The 20,798-nt window shown below is 43.1% G+C and overlaps 1 protein-coding gene and 1 pseudogene across 6 annotated transcripts in view; both read left to right on the forward strand.

Annotated features, from left to right (window-relative positions):
- Positions 1-711: 711 nt before the first annotated feature.
- LOC147823065 (U6 spliceosomal RNA) lies at positions 712-804 on the forward strand (annotated as a pseudogene).
- A 19,837-nt stretch (positions 805-20,641) lies between these two features.
- The window catches only part of Drc8 (dynein regulatory complex subunit 8), a 137,141-nt gene continuing 136,984 nt past the window's right edge, over positions 20,642-20,798 (forward strand). Inside the window, exon 1 of one of the 6 annotated variants that reach the window (XM_087194076.1) lies at positions 20,642-20,794. In XM_087194076.1, the coding sequence (XP_087050202.1) occupies positions 20,770-20,794 (25 nt within the window). In that variant the 5' untranslated portion in view covers positions 20,642-20,769. The remainder of the gene's footprint in view (positions 20,795-20,798) is intronic. The other 5 variants (XM_087194078.1, XM_087194077.1, XM_087194083.1 and 2 more) reach the window with 5 other exon arrangements.

Genomic DNA, 20,798 nt, shown 5'->3' on the forward strand with positions numbered 1-20,798 from the left:
GCCAACCTGGGGAACTTAGCAAGACTCTATCTCAAAATTAAACATTTTGTTAAAAAAAAAAAAAAAGATTGGGGTTATCACAGCAGTAGAGCACTACTAAGTTCAATCCCTAGTACCATAAAACCCCAGTCTTTAGGTGGAGGGAACAGAACTGTTAATATTCAAAATACTTGGGATGCACGTGGCTAGACTAGTAGACTGCTGAAGAGGAAGGCAGACAGAAGCTATTATTCCCAGCTATTCCTTCTGTGCTCAGAAACTTTACAGTGGCCAGGTCAGAAAGTTGGGTTACAACTGTCACTTGAAACCCCAGCAGCTGGTAAGCCAGATAAGAACTCCAGTCACCGTGCCAAGCACTGGTCCCAAAACCACAACTGGCCCTCTGGAAAAGGACCAGAGCTCAGGCTTTGCTTCAGTCTCTGTCTTTCAAAACACTATTTGGAGCATGTCATTATTTTTCTCTCAGTTGCTAGGGTGCTTCAGCCGTGGGCATGATTATCTAAGGAGAGATCCATGAAATACGTAGCCTTAAATCACTTCATCTTATTTCATGAACATCAAGGCGAGAATGACAGACCCGGGTGTATTGTAACTTGGAGTAATGGCACATTTCATTAAAAACTTTCATAAAAATACATGAATAAAGGCAGGTACCTTTGAGGAATGAACTTGTTGGGTAGCATATGAAGGATTATAAAAAAACCCCACACAGTCCTCGTATACTCAAATTAGAAAAATACAGAGAAGATTAGCAAGGCCCCATGTGAGGAAGACAGGTAAATTCATGAAGAGATCCATATTGAAAAAAAAAATGTTTATGAAAGGACATAGCCCAAAATTGATTTATAAGCTTAACAGTAATACTTTTGACCAAAGTTTGTACTTGTAGAACACTATAAAAAGTGAGAGAACCAGGGCTTAAAAACATAGAGAGTGATGAATAGTGTAAGCGTTGGACTCAAGTTACCCACATGTGGTCAGCACACACTTTGGGACCTTGGATAAAGAATCTCACTTTTCTTAAAATGACAGACGGGAAGAGTCATGCTGCACTCTCCATACAGTGGAGGGTCAAGGCCCTGCGTGTCATGTTGGCTATGACCTACCACATAGGATTCGAAAGAGTGGCTACTGTCTCCTAACAGTAACAGACGAAATACATATTACTGAATATTTAGTAGACTACCATTAATTGAGGGCTGATTTTCCCAAGAGCTAAGAAAAACAATTTTTTAACTTTCTGACAAAGAAACACTAAATCTTCATCAGTGAAGACTATCCAAACAAACAGGAGGTTAGTGAGTGAATCTTTGAGTATAAAACAATTGCCTGGAAGAGCAGGCATATTCACCATCAGCTCTGCGCTACACTGAAACAATTGTTCAAGCGAGAGGTCTTCCGTCCAGCCTCTGAGAGAGCCGCATACCACGTGATCTCTCTTCTATGAGGGACCCAAAGTGTAAGTAATGTAAAGGGCAAATCAAAGCCAGATAATAAGAAGCAGGGAAACAGATCTTTTGCAAATGAGAAGGGGATCAAGAAATGCAGGGAGGGCCGGGGATGTAGCTCAGTGGCCCCGCACCTGCCTGGCCAGCACAAGGTCCTGAGTTCGATCCCCAGTACCAAAAAAAAAAAAAAAAGAGAAGAGAGAGAGATGGATGGAAGGGGAAGGAGGGATGTGGAAGAAGTAAAAAGAATTCAGAAGTGTTATATACGTGTACCAACTCCCCACAATGAGCGGAACCATGGTGTACTGCAGACATGTAGCAATAACTGTTTTTTAATTTGAAAAGGACAAAAGACCTTCCAAATGTAAAACAAACATAATTTAAAAAGCTGAAGGGGGGCTGGGGATTTAGCTCAGTGGTTTCACCACCTGCTGCGCAAGGACCTGAGTTCGATCCCTGGTACCAAAAAAAAAAAAAAAAAGCTGAAGTTGTAGAACACTATATTGGAACACAGATCAGGAGCTGACATCGGCTCCAAATTGTTTGCCTCCTGACTTTTCGGGGTAGGGCACAGAAAAATATTTAAAAATTGACTGATGAAAAACTTTCAAGTGGCTGATATGCTAAGCTAGTCTTTAGCAGATGGCTCGTGGTTTATTCATCATTAAGTTATCTAAATTCCTAATTCAACAAATACTAGTTTCAGGCATTAGACAAAGGTGTATTGTTACTGAGATGAAGCAGACGTATCATTCTTTTTGCCCTTGTATGTTCCAGTATGGATTAAACAGAGAGCCCTTACTTTAGCTATTGGGATACAGGAAGGAAACTTCATATAAAAATGAGATTCAACCCTCTGCTCCCCTTGCACAAGGATAGAGGCCACCTGAGATTGAGGGCAATAAATTGGCCTGGAGATCAAGTCATGGCAGCATTTTGTTTATTTTGTTTTGTTTTTTGAGACAGAGTCTTGCTTTGTAGTTCAGGCTGGCCTTGAACTCACTATGTAGCCCAGGCTGGCCTCAAACTCACAGCAAATCTTCTGCCTCAGCCTCCTAAGTGCTGCATGGCCAGCATGCGCCACCACATCTGGCATGGCAGCATTTTACTTAGGGATGAGCTGTGAATGAATCAGTGGGCTAAGTTCATGGTCAACATACCAAATTACTATGCCTTATAACAGGAAGAAACTGTTATGGCCTGAAAAAACGTTAACACAGGTTTAATTAACTCTTCTTGTTGTTCAAAATTTGGCCCTGCAGTCTTTTTCTGATTTCCAGAAATATTGAGTGGATTTTGAAATAAGGTTTAATTGCTCTTGCTCTGAATTCCCTGACTTCTGGAGATTTCTCTGACTCAGTACTTCTCTCATTGTTCTGTCTTTCATCTGTAAATGTGAATGTGCTTGCTCATTCATTGAACCAAATTATTTAGAGAACATAGATTTAAAAGAATTCCCTGGCACAGCTATGCTTGGCACTATTCTTTTTTTTTTTTTCTGGTGCTAGGAATGGGACCCAGAGCCATGCTAGGCAAGTCCTCTGCTACTGAGCTATGCCCCAGCTCTGACATTATTTCTTGAGTAGACTAATACATTAATGAACCCAGTATTTCCTGAAAATTTTTAAGTCTTTATTCATGCTCTATCCATTTTACTTGTACTAGTAGATACTTAACACTTCTTTTGATTTTGACATAAATTGACTATTTTTAAAAGTTAGTCTTATTCTAAACAATGACATTTGTGAAATCTGATTGTGAGTTGGTCAATTTTTAAATATACTCTACTTTAAAATAAACACAGAACTGCCAGGTGTGGTGGCACACACCTGTAATCCCAGCACTCAGGAAGCTGAGGCAGGAGGATTGTTGCAAATTTGAGGCCAGCCTGGGCTACATAGTGAGTTCAAGGCCAGCCTGGGCTACATAGTGAGTTCAAGGCCAGCCTGAACTACATAGTGAAACCATCTCAAAAAACCAAAATAAATAAATAAAATTTAAAAACACAGGCCTATGTACGTAGATTAAAATTTTGAGCCATCTAAAATATTCTTCCACTCACTTTGGGAAACAGAGGATTAATCAATTAATGAAATCTTGAACTGGAAAGCCCTGTTTCAGATTTTGCAATCCAGCCAGTTTCAGAGTTAAGAGATTCGGTCAAAGCCAGCAGTCGAGTGGAGTGTGAGAGCTAGAACCTTGGGCTGCAGGGCAGTGCTTCTTTACCATGTCCGGTTGTACATGACGCCCCAAATGAGCCAAACAGCTCTTTAAATACAGCAATTCCTGCCAAATAAAATGATTTTAGTCTGAATATCAGTGATGTTAAAGTAATGCCGGCGGTGACCAACAGATCGGACTGCCTAAGATCAGTACAATATTTATTTACTTATTTGTCAAAGTAATGGTTGTCTCCAATTATTTAAATATTATAGGGTAAAAAGAATGGGGTTACACTAACTCAAGATGTTAATAACAGGGAAGGTTGAGGGGATTGAAAGGAGGTATATGGGAGCACTACTTTTTGTTTAATTTTTTCATAAACATAAAACTACTCTAAAAAAAACCTAATAATTTTTAAAAGCATAGAATAGTAATCTTTTTGGGGGGAGAGAGTGTCTGCTATGTAGTTCAGGCCAGCCTTAAACTGACCATGTAGCCCAGGCTGGCCAGTGCTCCTGCCTCAGCCTCCTGTGTGCTGGGCTTACACACCTGCACCACCATGCCTGACTAGAAGAATGGTATTGAGACATAGTCCATTTAAACACGAGGACACATCTCTCTGACATCTTTCTTGTCTACTTTGTTTTTGTGGTAGTGTCTTACTGAGGACTACTAAGCACTAAGGGCAAGAAAGCTCAAGGGTGCATAGTTTGGCCCATGTATGGTTTGTGTAGAGACACACGTACAATAGGCTTGGATGGTACATAGGTATATACACCCTGAACTTGAACTGGAATTTGACTTTAACAATATGAAAACAGTGATTGTTATGGTTTCAGTACCCCGTGCAGCCAAGCGTGGTGGTGCATACCTGTTATTCTAGCACTCAAGAGGCTGAGGCAGGAGGATTGTTACAAGTTTGAGGCCAGCCTGGGCCATGTAGTGAGTTCAAGGCCAGCCTTAAGTACATAGTGAGACATTGTCTCAAAAAGCAAACAAAAAAACCTCTCCAAAACTTATGTTTAAATTCACGGCCTTGGGGCCAGGGATTTAGCTCAGTGGTTCTGCTGCTTGCCTCACAAGTGCAAGGACCTGAGTTCGATCCCTGGTATCAAAAAGCAAACAAACAAACAAATAAATTGCACGGCCATCCTGACAGTGTTAGAGTAAGGTCCAGGCTAGTGACACAGCTGGGTGGTGGAGGCCTTGTCTGGCATGTACAGAGGGTCCCAGCACTACTGAATCAAAACTCATATAAGCAGAGAACTAGAAGAGGCCGCACCTGTTAAGAGGCAATAAGGGCACCAGGCCTCTGGATCCATGCTGTCGTCACAGGTATGATGACAGAATGAAGTGGCCCAATTTTCTCTCTCTCTGTCTTGCACACACGTGGTTGCTCTCCTTCTGCCATTTATGATCCAGCATGGAGGCCCCTGCCAGTAGGTGACCAAGCTCTCAGGCCTCCCCTCCTCCAGAGCTCTGAGGCAGACAAACCTCTGTGCTTTATTAATTTCCCAGGCTCGGGTACTCAGTAACAGCAACACAAAACAGACTGAGACCATGAGCCCCCTTGACACGTTTTTTTTGGGTACCGGAGATCGAACTCAGGACCTTGGGCTTGCCAGGCAGGTGGTAGAACCACTGAGCTAAATCCCCGGCCCCCCCTTGACACATTTGAACCTCAGATTCTTCCAAGTGATTACTAGCATGTGATACTTTCAGAAAAGATCATAATTGTCACGTAAGACTTCAAATCATAGTATTATCAAGTAATGAAGATATTATTCACATTTTTTAAAATGCTGGACAACCTTCAAAATAGCTAATAGAGAAGGATTTTGAACATTCCCCACACAAAGGAACAAGAAATACTAGAGGTAACAGATATACTAATTACCCTGATCTGATCACACACATTGTATACATAAATTGAAATATCACACTGTACTTTTTGTTTGGTTGGTTGTTTTTTAAGATAGGGTTTCACTACATAGTCTAGGCTGGCCTTGAATTCACTATATAGGCCAGGCTGGCTTCAAACTTTCAGTGATCTTCCTGCCTCAGCCTTCCGAGTGCTGGGATTATAGGTGTCTGGCACCATGGGTGGCTCACTTTCTCTTTTGCATATCTGCTCTACTGCTGCATTTTGCACTTCATTACGTTTTCATGATGATAGTTACCATCATTTTACTTCACTTCTTGAAGGGCAAATCTGATGGTGATAAATTCCTTCAGTTGTCCCTTGCTTCCAAAGTCTATTTCTCTTTCATTTCCAAGGGATAGCTCTGTTAAGTATAGCACTCTCAGTTGGCATCCCTCCCCAAACTATGAAAATATCGTCCCATTCTTTCCTGGCCTGTAAGCTTTCACCAGAGAAGTCTGCTGTTAGCCTACAGAGGATTTCCTTATAAGTAAATTGACTCTTCTCTGTTGCTGTTTTTAGAGTTCTCTTCTTGTACTTTTGACAATTTATAATATGCCTCAGAGAGGATATTTTTTGATCAAATCTATTCAGGGGCCTCTGAGCTTCCCAGACCTTTCCCGAAATTGGAAAAGTTTTTATCAATTATTTTGTTGAATAAATTTTTCTATGTCATTTCCCTTCTCTCCTCTGAAGCAACCACAATGTAACTGTTTGCTCACTTCCTGGTGTTCCCTAAATCTTGAAGGCTTTTTCATTCTTTTCATTTCTTTTTTTTCCTAACTGGATTATTTCAAAAGACCCATCCTCAAGCTCAGAAATTTCTTCTGCCTGATCATTTCCATTGTTAAGGCTCTCAATTGTATCTTCTACTTTGTTTGTTGAATTCTTTAGCTGTAAGATTTCTAATAGCTTTTTAAATGATTTTGGTCTCAGTGCTGAATTTCTCATTTATATCATGAACTGTCTTTCCAATTTTGTTAAATTATATTCTCTCGTATCTCATTAAGTTTCCCTAAAATCATGCCTTTGAATTCTTTGTCAAGCAATTTATGAATTTCATTTTCTTTGAGCTCTATGCTGGAGTCTTTATGTAGGTTACTTTGTTTTTCTGTTTCTTGTGTGCCCATGTTGGTGTTTGTACATCTAGTATATCAGTTGCCTCTACCATTTTTATACCGTGGATTTCACTGTAAAAGTTTTTATGTGGCGATGCATCCTAGGGTACTGGTTAGATGGGCTGTGCTGCTTTTGGTTCCAGGGGACAGTTTAGTGTAGTGTCCATGCATCTTTTTCAGCCGTAATAAACATCAGTGATGTCTGCAGGTGTCTCAGAGGCGTAGGCTGTGAGGGGCTGGCTCTGTACCACCAGCTGAGGTGCAGCTCCCTTATGCGGCCAGGCTCACTGTCCGTTCTGAGCTGCTTGTGTGAGGGCTGGAGCCATCCCAGTGGCACAGGAGGCTGAAGTGCCACATGGTTGGTAGCAGGGTGGTGCCTACCTGTTTTTGAAGGATAGATAGGGCCCAGGTTGCTCTAGTGAGCCCAGACAGAGCGCCTGTCAGGGTTCAGAGCTGAAAGATGGCTTTATGGGGGCTACAGAGGCTGCTGTGTTCAGGGAGCTTTGCCCAGCTGCTTCCCAAGGCTTGCAGACTTCACCATGTAGCAAATGCTTCTGGCCTCCGCAGTGTGAGTGGGAACTACTAGGGGCTCCTGCTTCTGCTCTCCTTGCACGGTGAAATCCTTGTTGGTTCAGGGTGGGTCCCATGGGTGCTGTATGCTCCTATAAGGCCTCTAGGAGGCCATCGTAGAGTGCTGTGCTCTGTGATGTCTGTCACCTTCCCTCTCCACACTGGCATTCCACATCAAACACGCCAGTGAAATAGTGATTGTTTTTCCTTGTTTCTGTTCTCTGCTGTGCAGAGAAGTGGGCCAGGCACCCACAGGCGGCCATCTTGGCCTGTAGCTGCTATTTGAAAGAAATGGAGGCTGAGAGGCCTAACATTCTTAAAAGACACCAATGCAAAAATAGAAATACAAGTCAGGATTCTGGGGCCTCTGGCAGTCTCTTCAGGCTGCTCACTGTTAAAGTGACCATTCTTTTAAAAAATAACCAATACCAAGAAAGAGAGAGTTACAGTCTCTTAGAAATTTACATCTTAAAAAAGGCCCTAAAAAAGATATTAAGGAGCCTTAATTCTGAATAGGCCTGGTTATTGACGATCTCTTGAGAAAGGTTTTGTGTTTGTGGCCATTCATTTTAAAAGTATATATTAAATTCTTGGTCGCACTTTTAAAAAATTGAGTTTGCTTGCTCACGCAACATGAGAAACACTTTTGTGTGATGAGGGCAAAGGTAACAACTAGCACTATATTTTGTTATAAATAAGTCATAATTGGTACTAAACTTCTAGTCAATATTCTATTTAGTTAGAGGTCTAAGAATTCAAAGATCTTGAAACCCTCTTAAAGCATTAAAGTAAAATGACTTAGTGAGTAAATGTAGTGAAATTGCTCACATTCACAATCCCTTGATCTTTACAAATAGACACCAGCAGTTTAATCTAGTGAGAGACTCTGTGGCATACTGGATCACCGGTGGACACGATGTACCTACCACTGTTAGGTGTGCTGTGGTCACGCTGTCCACCATTTGGAGGAGAAAGTAGCTTTGGTTGGTATTTCAGTTTCCTGGGTCAGTGACTTAATAAACTTTGGAACAAAAAGGGATGAGTGACAAAAACCCAACCAAAACACAAACTTAGGCTTAGAACTTCCAACTCTAAAATCTCAATAAATATAAAGCAGCTGTCATGTTTGCATCATCCCAGGGAGTTTAACAGACTGTCCTGTACCCCATAGGTTCCCCACGATAATTTGTGAATACTGGGGGTTGTGGGTATAGCTCAGTGATAGAGTGTGCGCTTAGCATGTGCAAAGGCCCTGGGGTCCTCCCCTTCCCCAGTCTGAATGCTGAGTGAATCTGCTTCCTCCAAGAGTGCGGATGGAGGCTAAAATAAATGAGCACTCCCAGGAGTTTGCAGCTGCCTTCCTCTTATTATCTGGTAGTGAAGGATAGTTAATATGTAAGAAGCAAGAGGGACTAGAGAATTAGGCAAACCCTTCACCAATTAACCAGCTTTTCCTTGACTTGACCTCCCTAACCCACAAGCCCTGGCTTAACTCACTTCTTCCCCTTCAAGCCTTCCTAAAAATAACTTTTCTTTCTAACCTCCCTCTCCTGTCACCACTGTTTATTTCCAACTTCACAACTTCCCTTCCCTGAAAATATAGCTGACCTGCAAAGAAAAGGAGCATGGAATAAAAGAGGAACCCGGCAAAATCTCAATCGTTGTATGTTTGTGTTGTTTCTTAGTGTTGTTCCCTGTGGAGAAGAGGATACAGATTCTTCAGATTCTTATTTGAGGGCAGTTATGGGGAATTTGGAGCTTTATCAAGGAGTTAGCTTCTACAGCATAAGAATTAGCCTCCATCAGTTGTTATTTGCAGGTATTTATTAAGTGTAAGTGATGATTATCATAAGTCAGGACTACACAGTCAAAGAGTCATTTTCTGACCAAATTTAAAGCCAAAAATGTCTATAATACAAAATGGTATTGAGCTTATCAGTAATACAAAATATTGTACAAATTCACTTTTTTTTTTTTGGTACCAGGGATCGAACTCGGGTCCTTGCGCTTGCGCAGCAGGCAGCAAAACCACTGAGCTAAATCCCCGGCACAAATTCACTTTTTAATAGCCACCTGTTGATCTTATACAGCAATGAAAAATGAATATGTCTTTGGGCTGGGAGTGTAGCTGAGTGGTGGTGCAGTTGCCTGCACTCACGAAGCCTCTGCCTGTAACTATAGGCATGCATGGCTCTGTGATGGGGGCACACTCTGGAAAAGGTGCTATGAGTTGATTCACAGCTGTGCAGACCTTGCAGAGTGCTTGCAGAAGCCTGGCTGGCACAGGTCGGTGACCACCTGCAGCCACTTGATGCCTCCCGGTAGAGGCTGGGATGTGGTGAGTGGCAGGGTGTGAGCCACGCATGCATGAGGCCCTGGGTTTGAGCCCTAGCACAGAAGAGGCATGGACTTGGTGAAGCCCGGGATTGGCTTTTTACACCTTTGTGTGAGCTGTGCCTCCCCAAACCCCATAGCAAGGTTGGCATATTACCTCTCTGATGTGAAAAATACAGCATAGCACATACACAAACAGCTAATGCCTATTATCATTATCAAGTATGCACTATACATAACTGGGTTACACTTTTATACACCTGGCGGAACAGTAGGTTTATTTATACTGGCAGCACCCCAGTCCTGTGAGTAATGCATTGTGCTATGATGTTAAGACAGTTACAATGTCACTAGGAGATGGGAATTCTTCGGTTCTGTTATGAGCCTAGGGGACCAGCAGGGACCGGCATCATACATGTGGCCCATCATCACACAGTGTTTGGCTGCATTAGTCTTCTGTCACTGTGACAAGATGCCTGAGACATACAACTGAAAGGGAGGAAAGGTTTATGTATTTTGCCTCACGGTTTCAGTGTTTGCAGTCCATGGCCACATGGCCTTGCAGTGAGGCAGAATGTCATGGTGGGAGCATGTGGTGGAGCAAAGCTGCTCACCTCACAGTGTCTGGGAAGCAGAGAGGGAGACAGGAGGGAACCTTCTCAGGCATCTTCCCGGTAATTAACTTCCTCTCACAAAGCCCAAAAGTTCCACCACTTCCCAACAGCATCACAGGTAGGTGACCAAGCCTTATGAGCCTTTGGGGGATTTTTTCTTTTTTTTTTTTGAGACAAAGTCTCACTATGCAGTCCAGGCTGGCCTTGAACTTACCATGTAGCCCAGGCTGAACTCAAACTCACGGCAATCCTCCTGTATCAGCCTCCCAAGTGCTGGGATCACAGGTGTGCACCACCATGCCTGGCTGGGGAACATTTAAGTTCCAAACCATAACAAGCTATATGTATTTATTCTTTCTCCAAGATATTTTTCTATTGTCCTAGAAGATCCTCAGGCACTACCATTTATCTGTGTAAACTCTTGGAGAGAAATAAATGATGGTCCGGACAGAATGGGAATGGTGGGGTTACAGAAGAACTGCATGTGACACACACCAGGACACCCGCTTATCATCCCAAAGTGTCAAGGACTTGATGAACCAGGGGCCAGGCCGCTACATATTTTCTAAGATTGCAGAACTTTGATAACATCTCCATTTGCAAAATCTATCATTCTCTCTCTGCAGAGATCAGCAGGCAAACCCTTCAGACTTTAAAAATGCCTACATGGCTGTAGTACCTGGTACCAAAGAAGGTGGAAGCCAGAAAAATCGGGCTGTCCCACTCCCTGCACAGTGCCCTGCTCATCCATGGATGGACAAGGCCTCCCTCTGGGAGCAGGAGTGAAAGCGAAGCCCCTGGGGTTACCACAGGGAAGAAAAGAAAAATCCAGAGGGCTAGCAGTAGGGGGGCTTCTCCTCTCGAAGAAGCCATCTGGAGACCTTAACTCTCCATCTCATTTTTTTTTTTTTTTTTTGAGACAAATTCTCACTATTAGTTCAGGCTGGCCTTGAACTCACTATGCAGCCCTGGCTGGCCTCAAACTCACAATGATCCTTCTGCCTCAGCCTCCCAAGTGCTGGGATCACAGGCATGCGCCAACATACCCACCTCGGTCTCATTTTTAACATGAGAACCATACCCCTCTTCTTATAGGACTATAGTGATGATTAAGCCATACAGTTCATGTAAGATGCATGGCATATTTATGAGAACATAATAAATTCTGTAAATAATGGCATTATTGGCCCTAATGTCCTTACAGGTCACATGGGCATAGTCCAAAGAAGTTAAATCAGGCCACAGGTCAAGGAAGAACTATAGATTCTTCCATGTCTGTAATAGGGGATCCACTTTATAGATGGAGAAACTGAGGCTACACATAAGAAAGCACACGGCCAGGCTGGGATGTGGCTCAGTGGCAGAGGCAAAGCAAAGTTGCACGGCTAATGAGTAGCTGACTGAGATTCACTCCTGGGTCCCTTTGCCGCCTGAGATTATTTACTTGTTCTTTTGTACAGCTCTGTCTCCTGATGTAAATATTAACATAAATAAAACTTTATTTGAAAGATTTCTTTTGGGGGCCGAGGATATGATTTAGTGGCATGCCCAAGCCTCTGGACTTAGCACTGCAGCGGGGGAAAAGTGATTTGTTTGTGGATCTGGAATCGACAATAATTACAAAGTTGATTACCAGCACAATTTCACACTTTTCCCGTTTCCACACTTGAAGGGAGAGGGGCTGTGTGAGCCATCAGGAACATCCGCTGAACTTTGTGTCAGCGACCACCGTTCACCTTTAGGGTCTTCTTCCCCTTCCTCTTCTTCCTCTTCCTCCCCCTCTTCTTTTTATTATTATTTTAATTAAATGTTTGTTTTTGTAGTGCTGCAGATGGAGCCCAGGACCTTGCGCTGCGGCTACTCTGCCAATTATTATTATTATTATTACTATTATTATTATTATTATTATTAATCTCCCAAGGAGCACTGAGAGGTGGCGGTTTCCAGGGACCGATGGGCCGGGTTCTCCAATTCCGCTGCTGTCCGGGCCGCACCTCCGAGCAGAGAAACAAGGCCCTTCCGTGTCCCCGTCCTCATTTTCACGGAGGAAACGACAGAGGCTCGGACGAGTGGCCCTGAAGAGCGCGCTTCTGGAGAAATGAAGCAGCACTGGCAGGCCGCGTCGATGCCTACGCTCTTTCCAGAGAAACGCGCTTTCCGGAGCGAGCGTGGGCCGTGCGAGTCTCAGCGCCACCAGGGCGGGGTCCCTCGAGGCCACTGCGAGCTGCAGTCGCGGCCAGGAGCCGCTCCTCTCCGCCAAGCCCTTCCTGCCTCCGGCCTGCGGATCAGAGAGGCCCGGACCCCAGGCCGCAGCCCGGGGAGAGGGAGGAGCGACGGAGGTGCAGGGAGGGGACGTCCCGCCTCTCCTGCCATCCGGGAGTCCGCGAATCCGCTTCCTTTAAAGTCTCTAAGAGTCTCTGCCGAAGCTTTGCTGGATGTTTTGAAGCGCCCAAAAGAAAAAAAAAAAAAAAAAAGGAAGAAAGAAAGAGGGAAGAGGAGACTCTGGGAGGCTGAGGCAGGAGGATCGCAAGTGCAAGTCCAGCCCGGGCAACTTAGCAAGACACTGATGCAAAAGCAAAAATTAAAAAAAAAAAAGACCGGGGATGTAGCTCTGTGGAAAGGCCCTGGATTCAATACATAGTACTGCCAAAAAACAAAACAAAACAAAACACCGAGGAGGGAGGTGACTAATCCTATGGGGAATTTTTACCCTTAACATTCGTCTATAAATAAGAAAATAGAAGGAGAAATGGAAACGAAGCTTTTGCATGTAAGGAGGAAAAGAGGGGTGGGAGGGAAGGAGGAATGGGGGGAAAAAAAGCAAGATGTAGCATGTACAGGTACAAATTCCCTATGATGAATGTGATCATTATGTACATATAAAAGGTGCCAATAAATGTTTTGCTTCAAAAATTTTTTTAAATCTTTTAAAAAAACCATTCTTTTCTAAATATTCAGGTTACTAAATAGGATCTCACAACGATAAAACTGTATAGCACGTTGGGTATGAAATTAGAACCAAACACCACCTAGCCAGCTTTCTTACTAACTGTGAGACCTTAAGCAACCCATTTATGTGAAGATGCAGCATTTTCACATGTGCAACAGGCCCACTAGGATCAACTCATAAAGAGTAAGAGACGCAGGCTGGGGATTTAGCTCAGTGGTTCCATCACGGGCCTTGCAAGTGCAAGGTCCTGAGTTCAATCAATCCTGGTACCCCGCCCCCCCAAAAGAGTAAAAGAGATAAAGCACCCAAAATACTTCATGTCACTTTATAAAGAGCCATTTTCGTTATAACAATTCTGTCACAAAACCATATGCTTACCCCGTTTTGCGTTTTGGTGCTGGGAATGAACCCAGAGTCTTGTGGATGCTAAACACACACACTCTACCATGGAGCCAGCCACATTCTCTGCCCCATGCTGTTGTAGTCTGATAAGGTTTTCCTTTTGAGATCACAGGATTAGGCCACTCACTTATGGGTAGGGATAGTACCTTTCTTGAGGAGCTAGACCTTCAATTTTTTTTTTTTTTTTCAGTGCTGGGGATCAAACTCAGGACCTTGCACATTGCTAGGCAAGCACTCTACCACTACTACACCTCCACCCCCGAGCTGGGCATTCTCCATGCTTCCAGGGAAGGGACGTAAATTCGACAGACCAGAGCAGTACCGCCTCCTTCTCATTGTCCTGTGTCTAAAACTCAAGAAATCTAGGTATGCAAAGGCTATGTCTGCTTGATAAGGTTCAAAAATGGCAAAGTGGAAACCAGGAAGGGGCCACAAACTGTAGATGATCAGCTACATCATACAAACTAGACCACACGTCACATGGCAGCAGGTTACGGTAGTGAAGCGTGTGCTAGGGTCAAAGCATCTCCCGCTGTGGGCCTGAAGCCCTGGAAAAACAAACTCTCCACATGGAAGCTGAATCTTAGGACAAAAGTTGGGGTTTGCTATGTGCTCCTTCCTATGTAAAAGTGGGGGTTTATTTCACTTGAAGACAGTGGATTCCCTTGCAAGTTCCTTAAACTTTTCAGTTATATCTATTAAGGTGAAGAAATCTCAAAGGTAGTTCAGATATTGCTCTTTCTATTTTTCTAAGTTAACCAAATCTTAAAAAGATTACTTGACTTGCTTAGGCTTGTGAGGTTAGTCAGTGGCAATCCCTGAGGGAAATCAGTTTTTTTAAGAAATTATAACAGTCTCTACATCTGTAGTTTCACTTTTGCAGGTTCAGTTACTCAGTCAAGTACAGTCAGAAAATAGTAAAGGGGAAATTTCAAGAAAAAACAGTTCATAAGTTTTCAATTGTGTGCTGTTCTGAGCAGGGTGATGAAATGTCACGCAGCCCTGCTGTGTCCCACTGGCGCTGTGAGTGAAAAGCTACACCTTTCCCTCATATCTCCATTGTATATGCTGCCCACCCAGCACTCATTTAGTAGCCATCTTGGTTTTCAGATTGGTGGTCATGGTCTTTTGCTATGGTGTACTTGTTACATTTATTTTACTTAAGTAGTGGCATAAAGTCCAAGAGGAGTGATGCTGGCAATACAGATCTGCCAAAGAGAGCTGTAAAGAGTTTCCCTTAATGGGCTGGGGATTTAGCTCAGTGGTTCTGTCGCCTGCCTTGCAAATGCAAGGTCCTGAGTTCAATCCCCGGTACCAAAAAAAAAAAAAAAAAAAAAAAAAGAGTTTCCCTTAAAAAACTGAAGTTCTTAATGAGGAAAGACAAAAAAACCTCATGCTGAGGTTGCTAAGATCTATTGTATGTTATTGTCGTCAATCTCTTGCCATGTCTAATTTATTAAAGTTTGTCATGGATATGTTTGTATAGTGATAAAACCATAGCATAGTGTTTCAGGCTGCCACTGAGGGTCTTGAAAAGTTAAATTTAGTGACTGCATTCCTTTAGAGGTAAAGTTTTATTACTTATTAAATCAATGATAAAAAATAAACTGTCTTTCTCAGAAAAGAGGGAACTACTGTACTTCTAGTCTAAGGAGATTTCAATTACCTCCACACTAGGGAAGCAGATGTGGTGTCAAGTTCTTTCTGGCTATCGTTTTGCATTATTCACACCACTTACTCATTCCACTTTCCACACATCCAAGGTAACTGAATCAACTGTATTCAGAAAAAATATTTTCTGTGTTCCTGTGGATGCAATATTGATGGCTGCACAGATTTAACTCTATAAATTCTAGCATGCCTTAGAACATAAACTGAACGTTTCCCTCTGGCCCCATAGAGTACAATTGACTGTCATTATCATAAGCCATGCTCTTCCTTTTTTTGGGAGACAGGGTCTTGCTTTGTAGTTCAGGCTGCCCTGAACTCACTATGTAGCCCAGGCTGGCCTTGAATTTGCAGTGATCCTCCTGCCTCAGCCTCCCAAGTGCTGGGATTACAGGCCTGTGCCACCATGCCTGGGCCCTTCCTTTTCTGATTTAGCCCTAATAATATTCCATATTACCCATGGTAGGTTCAAAAATAATGTTATCATTCTGAATTTCTGAAAAGGAGTATGAGATTCTTAAGTGAAATAATGTTTTAGCAGCATTCAGAAACAAAACATATTCTCTGGAAAAATGGTTGTAGTTTGCTATTGTTCAATGTAAGCTAATAATGTTCAAATAGGATTAAAAGTGTAACATAATCAGCAGTCAGGTTTTCATAATGAAGAGTGGAAAGTTGCATCAGATATCAGCATAATGCAGATAATTACTCCTTAGTATGTTGGGCCTTTGTTATTTGAATAATCATTTTCACTTGTGGAAAGTTTTCCAGAATAATTATATACTTGCTATGTCTATTCAGCTAAATAGGCAGCACATAGTAAGCACCAAATATGTGCCCCAATTAGGCTCGGTACTGGGGATGTATAAAAGTTATAGTAAATTCCCAACTTATGAGGGAATTCCATTCCAGGAGAATGTTTGTAAGTTGGATTTGTTTGTAAGTCAGATTCATTGGTAAGTCTGACAAAGTAAGTCTTATACATCTTTGACACAAATATACAATGTAAAGCATAAAAAACCAAACACACACCAAAAACACTGTAAATGAACCATTTTTACTTTTTTGATTACCTTAAAATGGTGGCGCAGTTCAGTCTAACAACTGGCATTTATTTCACAGAGGGAACTGATCAGAGCACTGAGTTACTGACTAGAGGAGGAAGGGTAGGCGGGAGATGGTGGAGTGATGTCTACCATCTTTTCACCTTGGTCCAATCTCTCAATTATTTTTACTTGTTTCCATGGTTACTGCTTCGCACTTCCTAGCAGTCCCCTCCGCATCACCGCTGCTTTTCCTCTTGCTTCCGACCATCCTGGGCTCTGGCTGAGCCCTGTGCTCCTGCACACTATCACACTGTACAGTGAGCACAGAGCGGCACAACTGTGACAGTGTGCAGCAGACACATGAGCTACTTCCTCGATTTGTTGGCATCTATGATTGTTCATAATGCGAGGTCTGTTCGTATCTGACAAACTTCAAAACTGGGATGTTCACAAGTTGGGGACTTACTATGTATAAGATTAGGCTTCTGACTTCAAACCTAAAGGGGAGTTAATTAACATACATTAAATATTATTTTAAATCATCCAAATCTAGAGAAACAGTATTCTTTTAAATATACTATTCAAGTTCAGAGAGGTAGAGAGTAACTTGGTTTTGAGATAGATTAGGGTGTGGCAAAGCTTGTTGGGGAAGTAGGTGTGACCCATTAATTACAAGATCCTGGAACACAAGCGCAGAACAGTTTCCATGTAGACTTCTCCCCAGAATTTGAGCAGGTTTTCAATAGGATGGCCCAGACCTGACTTCTGCCTGAAGCGTGGGATCCCAGCACCGCCTCTCAGGACCCATATGCAGAAGTTCTCCTGGGTTTCCTTGAGATTTGGACAGTATAAAAGGACGCAGTGGCCAAGAAGAGTTTGCTATGGTGTTTTCCTCATGGTACTCTACCCTCTGTCCTCCAGAGTGTAGTTTTATCTTGCTTTTTCCTCTTTTACTCAGCCCAAGCTCACTCTACAGAGGCAGTTGCTCCCTCACTCTTCACTTGAACTTTTTCAAATAAACTTTGTCACTGCTTTTTGCTCCTTTCGTTCAATTCTTTGTTCCAGATGAGAAGAACCTGTGGACTCCAACTCCAGAAGGAAAAGTGAGCAACCTAGAACCCAGTAATGATTATTTGGCCAGCCACTTTTAGAAGGAGATACCCATAGCAGGGCATGGTAGCACATTCCTGTAATCCTAGCACTCAGGAGGCTGAGGCAGGAGGATCACCATGAGTTCAAGGCCAGCCTGAACTATATAGTGAGATCCTGTCTCAAAAAAAAAAAAAAAAGGAGCTACCCAATAATGGTTTGAATAACAAAATGCTTTTCTGAAAAGTCAAATTTAATGACATTACCTTAGGGATACAGTTGTGCAGTCTTACCTACTAAATCAATGATAAATTTTTTTTTGCTACTGGGGATCGAACTCAGGACCTTGCACTTGCAAGGCAGGCAAGCTGCCACTGAGCTAAATCCCCAGCCCTAATGATACATTTTTTTTTAAGTTAAAAATATTGGGAGCTGTAACCCAACACTCTGAGAGGCTGAGAAAGGAGTAGTACAGTTAGAAACAAAGGAGCTGATGAAGTCACTCCCTTCTACCCGTTTAATTTTACACAGCACCAGAGGGCCTTTCTTCCTTCCCTTGTCCCAAGAGAGGCAGAGACTCATAACAAAGAACGAGTAAATCCAACGCTCTAGGTGAGAGCACATGCTTTGGATCTCCTAGCCTGACCTTCAGTCACCTTCACCCAACTCCACCTTTATTAAGAGTTCATGAATGAACACTATGTCTCATCCATGTCATTAAGATCAGAGTGAATTCCGGGACAAGCATGTGTGTTGAGAGGCCCTGGGATGACTCAGCACCTGTCAGTCACTCCTGTCAATCACACCTAGAGATCAGGGAGACACCTGGGCTGAGACCCTTGTCCTTTAAATTCCAAAAGCCTGATTTATCTGGGGTGGCCGCTGCTGGGTGCTGTGTTCTGTGTGCAGCACTTTTACTTTCCTGTCACCCCAGCACCACTTTTCTGTCTGCCATATCTTTTGTTGGCACAAATGCCTTGAGCAAATTTCCCCTGATAGTCAATAAATGTAGCTGCTTGGCACTTGGCATTGGCTGTATGCTTGCAATTCTTTGCTTTTACACAAGAGCCTGGATTATACATGGTAACAGGAGGATTGAGAGTTCAAGCTCAGCCTGGGCAACTTAGCAAGACGCGATCTCAAAATGTAAAAAATAATAAAAAGGCTGAGAATGTAGCTCAGTGTGAGGGCCCTGGGTTTAATCCCAGGTACTATACACACATAAAGACAGAAAGATCAATGACAGAAAGAAAGAGAATTGGGAAGAGTCGCAGAAAAATCTGTTAAACTCTTAAAAATAGTAACTAGTTTTTATGTATGAATGTTTATAGAAGGATTGATTCCATTTTATTAACATGTACTGCTAATGCTTTTACTGACACAAAAAAATAATCCAAATTAAAGTCTGTCTTGCAACAAATCTGCTGAATCTAGGTCTTCTTTTAAAAATTTATTGAGAAAACCAACTTCTGTCTCAATTTTTTAGACATAATTTCAAGCCAGGCATGGTGGCATGGGCCCATAGTCCCAGCTACTCAGAAGGCTGAGTCCAGGAGTTTGACACAACCTGGACAATACACCAAGATCTTGTCTTAAATAGAAAAAAATTGTCCTAGGTGTTGGAAATATATATCGATGAATACAGCTGTTCATGTCCTCAAGCATTTAGCTTTATTTTTTGAGACAGGATCTCACTATGTAGACCCTGAACGCCAACCCAGGATCCTGCCTCAGCCCCTGGAGCCCTGGGATTGCTTACAGGTGTGCACAACCGTGCCCAGCTAAGTGCTTACAGTTTGGTAGAAACAAATAAAATCATTGTAAATGACTGTGAGGAGCTTGGTGAATACCTGGCCAGAGGGGAAGAGGATGAGAAGGATTTAAGGAGGAGGTGACCTTGTCCAGGACAACCATGGAGGGACAAATGTGTGCTGGCGGGAGGATCAATGTTGAGGCGGGGAGGGATGGTAAAGGCCATAGTGTGTGAAAAATAAGCCTAAGACCAGAGTTAGGGTTTCTACGCTTATTTCCAAGCCTTTCTGTTACCTACATGATGGGAGTCTTTAAAAAACAAATAACCGGGAAAAAAAACCAAAACAACAACTGGGGGAATGGGATAAAATAAAATTTATTTAAAAAAATAAAAAACAACTAGAACAATTGACTATGAAATTCACATAAATCAATGCCAATGATTATTTTTCCATATTTTGGGATGTTAACAATGTACTTACACACTTGTATTCATTTTATGTAAATGTCTTTTAGTAAGAGCCCTTTTGTGATGATTGGTTTATATTCACTTTCAAATAGAATGCTGATCACAGCACTAAATGCCTGTCTTCTACGAAAAAAACTATTTTAATAAAGAATAGCCAATTTGCTTCAAGATATACTGATTATAGAACTAGAATTAAAATGGTTTTAATAAAAACTAAACCTTGTATTTTAAAGTGTAAATTGCTTTTAACATCAAGTCTTTAGTAAAGAAAAACCCTGATTTATCATTATAAATCATGTACCAATGACTATCAGTGATAAATGTTAATGAAAATATTCATTTGAGCCACATCATTAGGCATTTTATTCCAGACTTTTTCTTCTTTTTTTTTTTTGGTACCGGGGATCGAACTCAGGTCGTTGCGCTTGCAAGACAGGCGACGGCACCACTGAGCTAAATCCCCGGCCCTATTCCAGACTTTTAAAAAAGAAAATACTCGAGAATAGTGGGTTTATCTACAAAACAATAACAGACAACATTACGCTACAGCTGCAAAGTTTCTGGGACGAAGGATTTAAAAAAACCAAAAACTCCCCCAAACTCCCACTGTAACTTCAGCCGGAGGGCACATCATATTTCACCACGAGGAACGCATGAATACGTGTGACTCCGAGCACAACGCGGGAATGTTTTTGTGGCTTGGAGAACCTTCGGTTTTGTATCAGAAATGCAGCCTTGGGACGCAAGGACTGCGCCTGTCTCGCACGCGTCCTCCCACACCTATGCCTCCCCTGTGGCTGGAGTCCAGTGGCCCGGCTTCCTCCCGCCCCAGGCCCCACGCCCCCCAGCCCGGCCCCGCCGGCTGCGAGGTCGTGGTCGCAGCGAGGACGCGGGCGGGCGGGGCGCGGTCGGGTCCCTAAGCCCAGGCCGAGCTCTCCGGCTGCGTTTTAAAACCTGCGGTTGATCACGTCCTATAAACTAGAGGGAGAGGAGTGTGTGTGTCCCCACATCAATCCCCGTCAGGAAAAGGCGGCCTTTGGAAACCATCAAACGAGTCCCCCGCGCCGGGCTCGGCCCTGGCTGCGCAGCGCAGGGGTGGGAGGCCGGCGGCTGGACGAAGCCGGGTCGCCGGGGAGGCGCGCGCGCCCCGAGCCCTCATCCCCCGGGACCCCGCGCGCCCCGCGCCAGGCCGCGGCGTCTCCCCGGCGACGCGCTCCGCAGCAAGATGGCGGAAGGTAGACACAAGGAAGGTAC

The sequence above is a fragment of the Heterocephalus glaber genome, unplaced genomic scaffold (genome assembly GCF_053883595.1).
Source record: "Heterocephalus glaber isolate CG9 unplaced genomic scaffold, H.glaber_assembly_v1.0 deba00001600, whole genome shotgun sequence".
Taxonomy (NCBI): Eukaryota; Metazoa; Chordata; class Mammalia; order Rodentia; family Bathyergidae; genus Heterocephalus; species Heterocephalus glaber.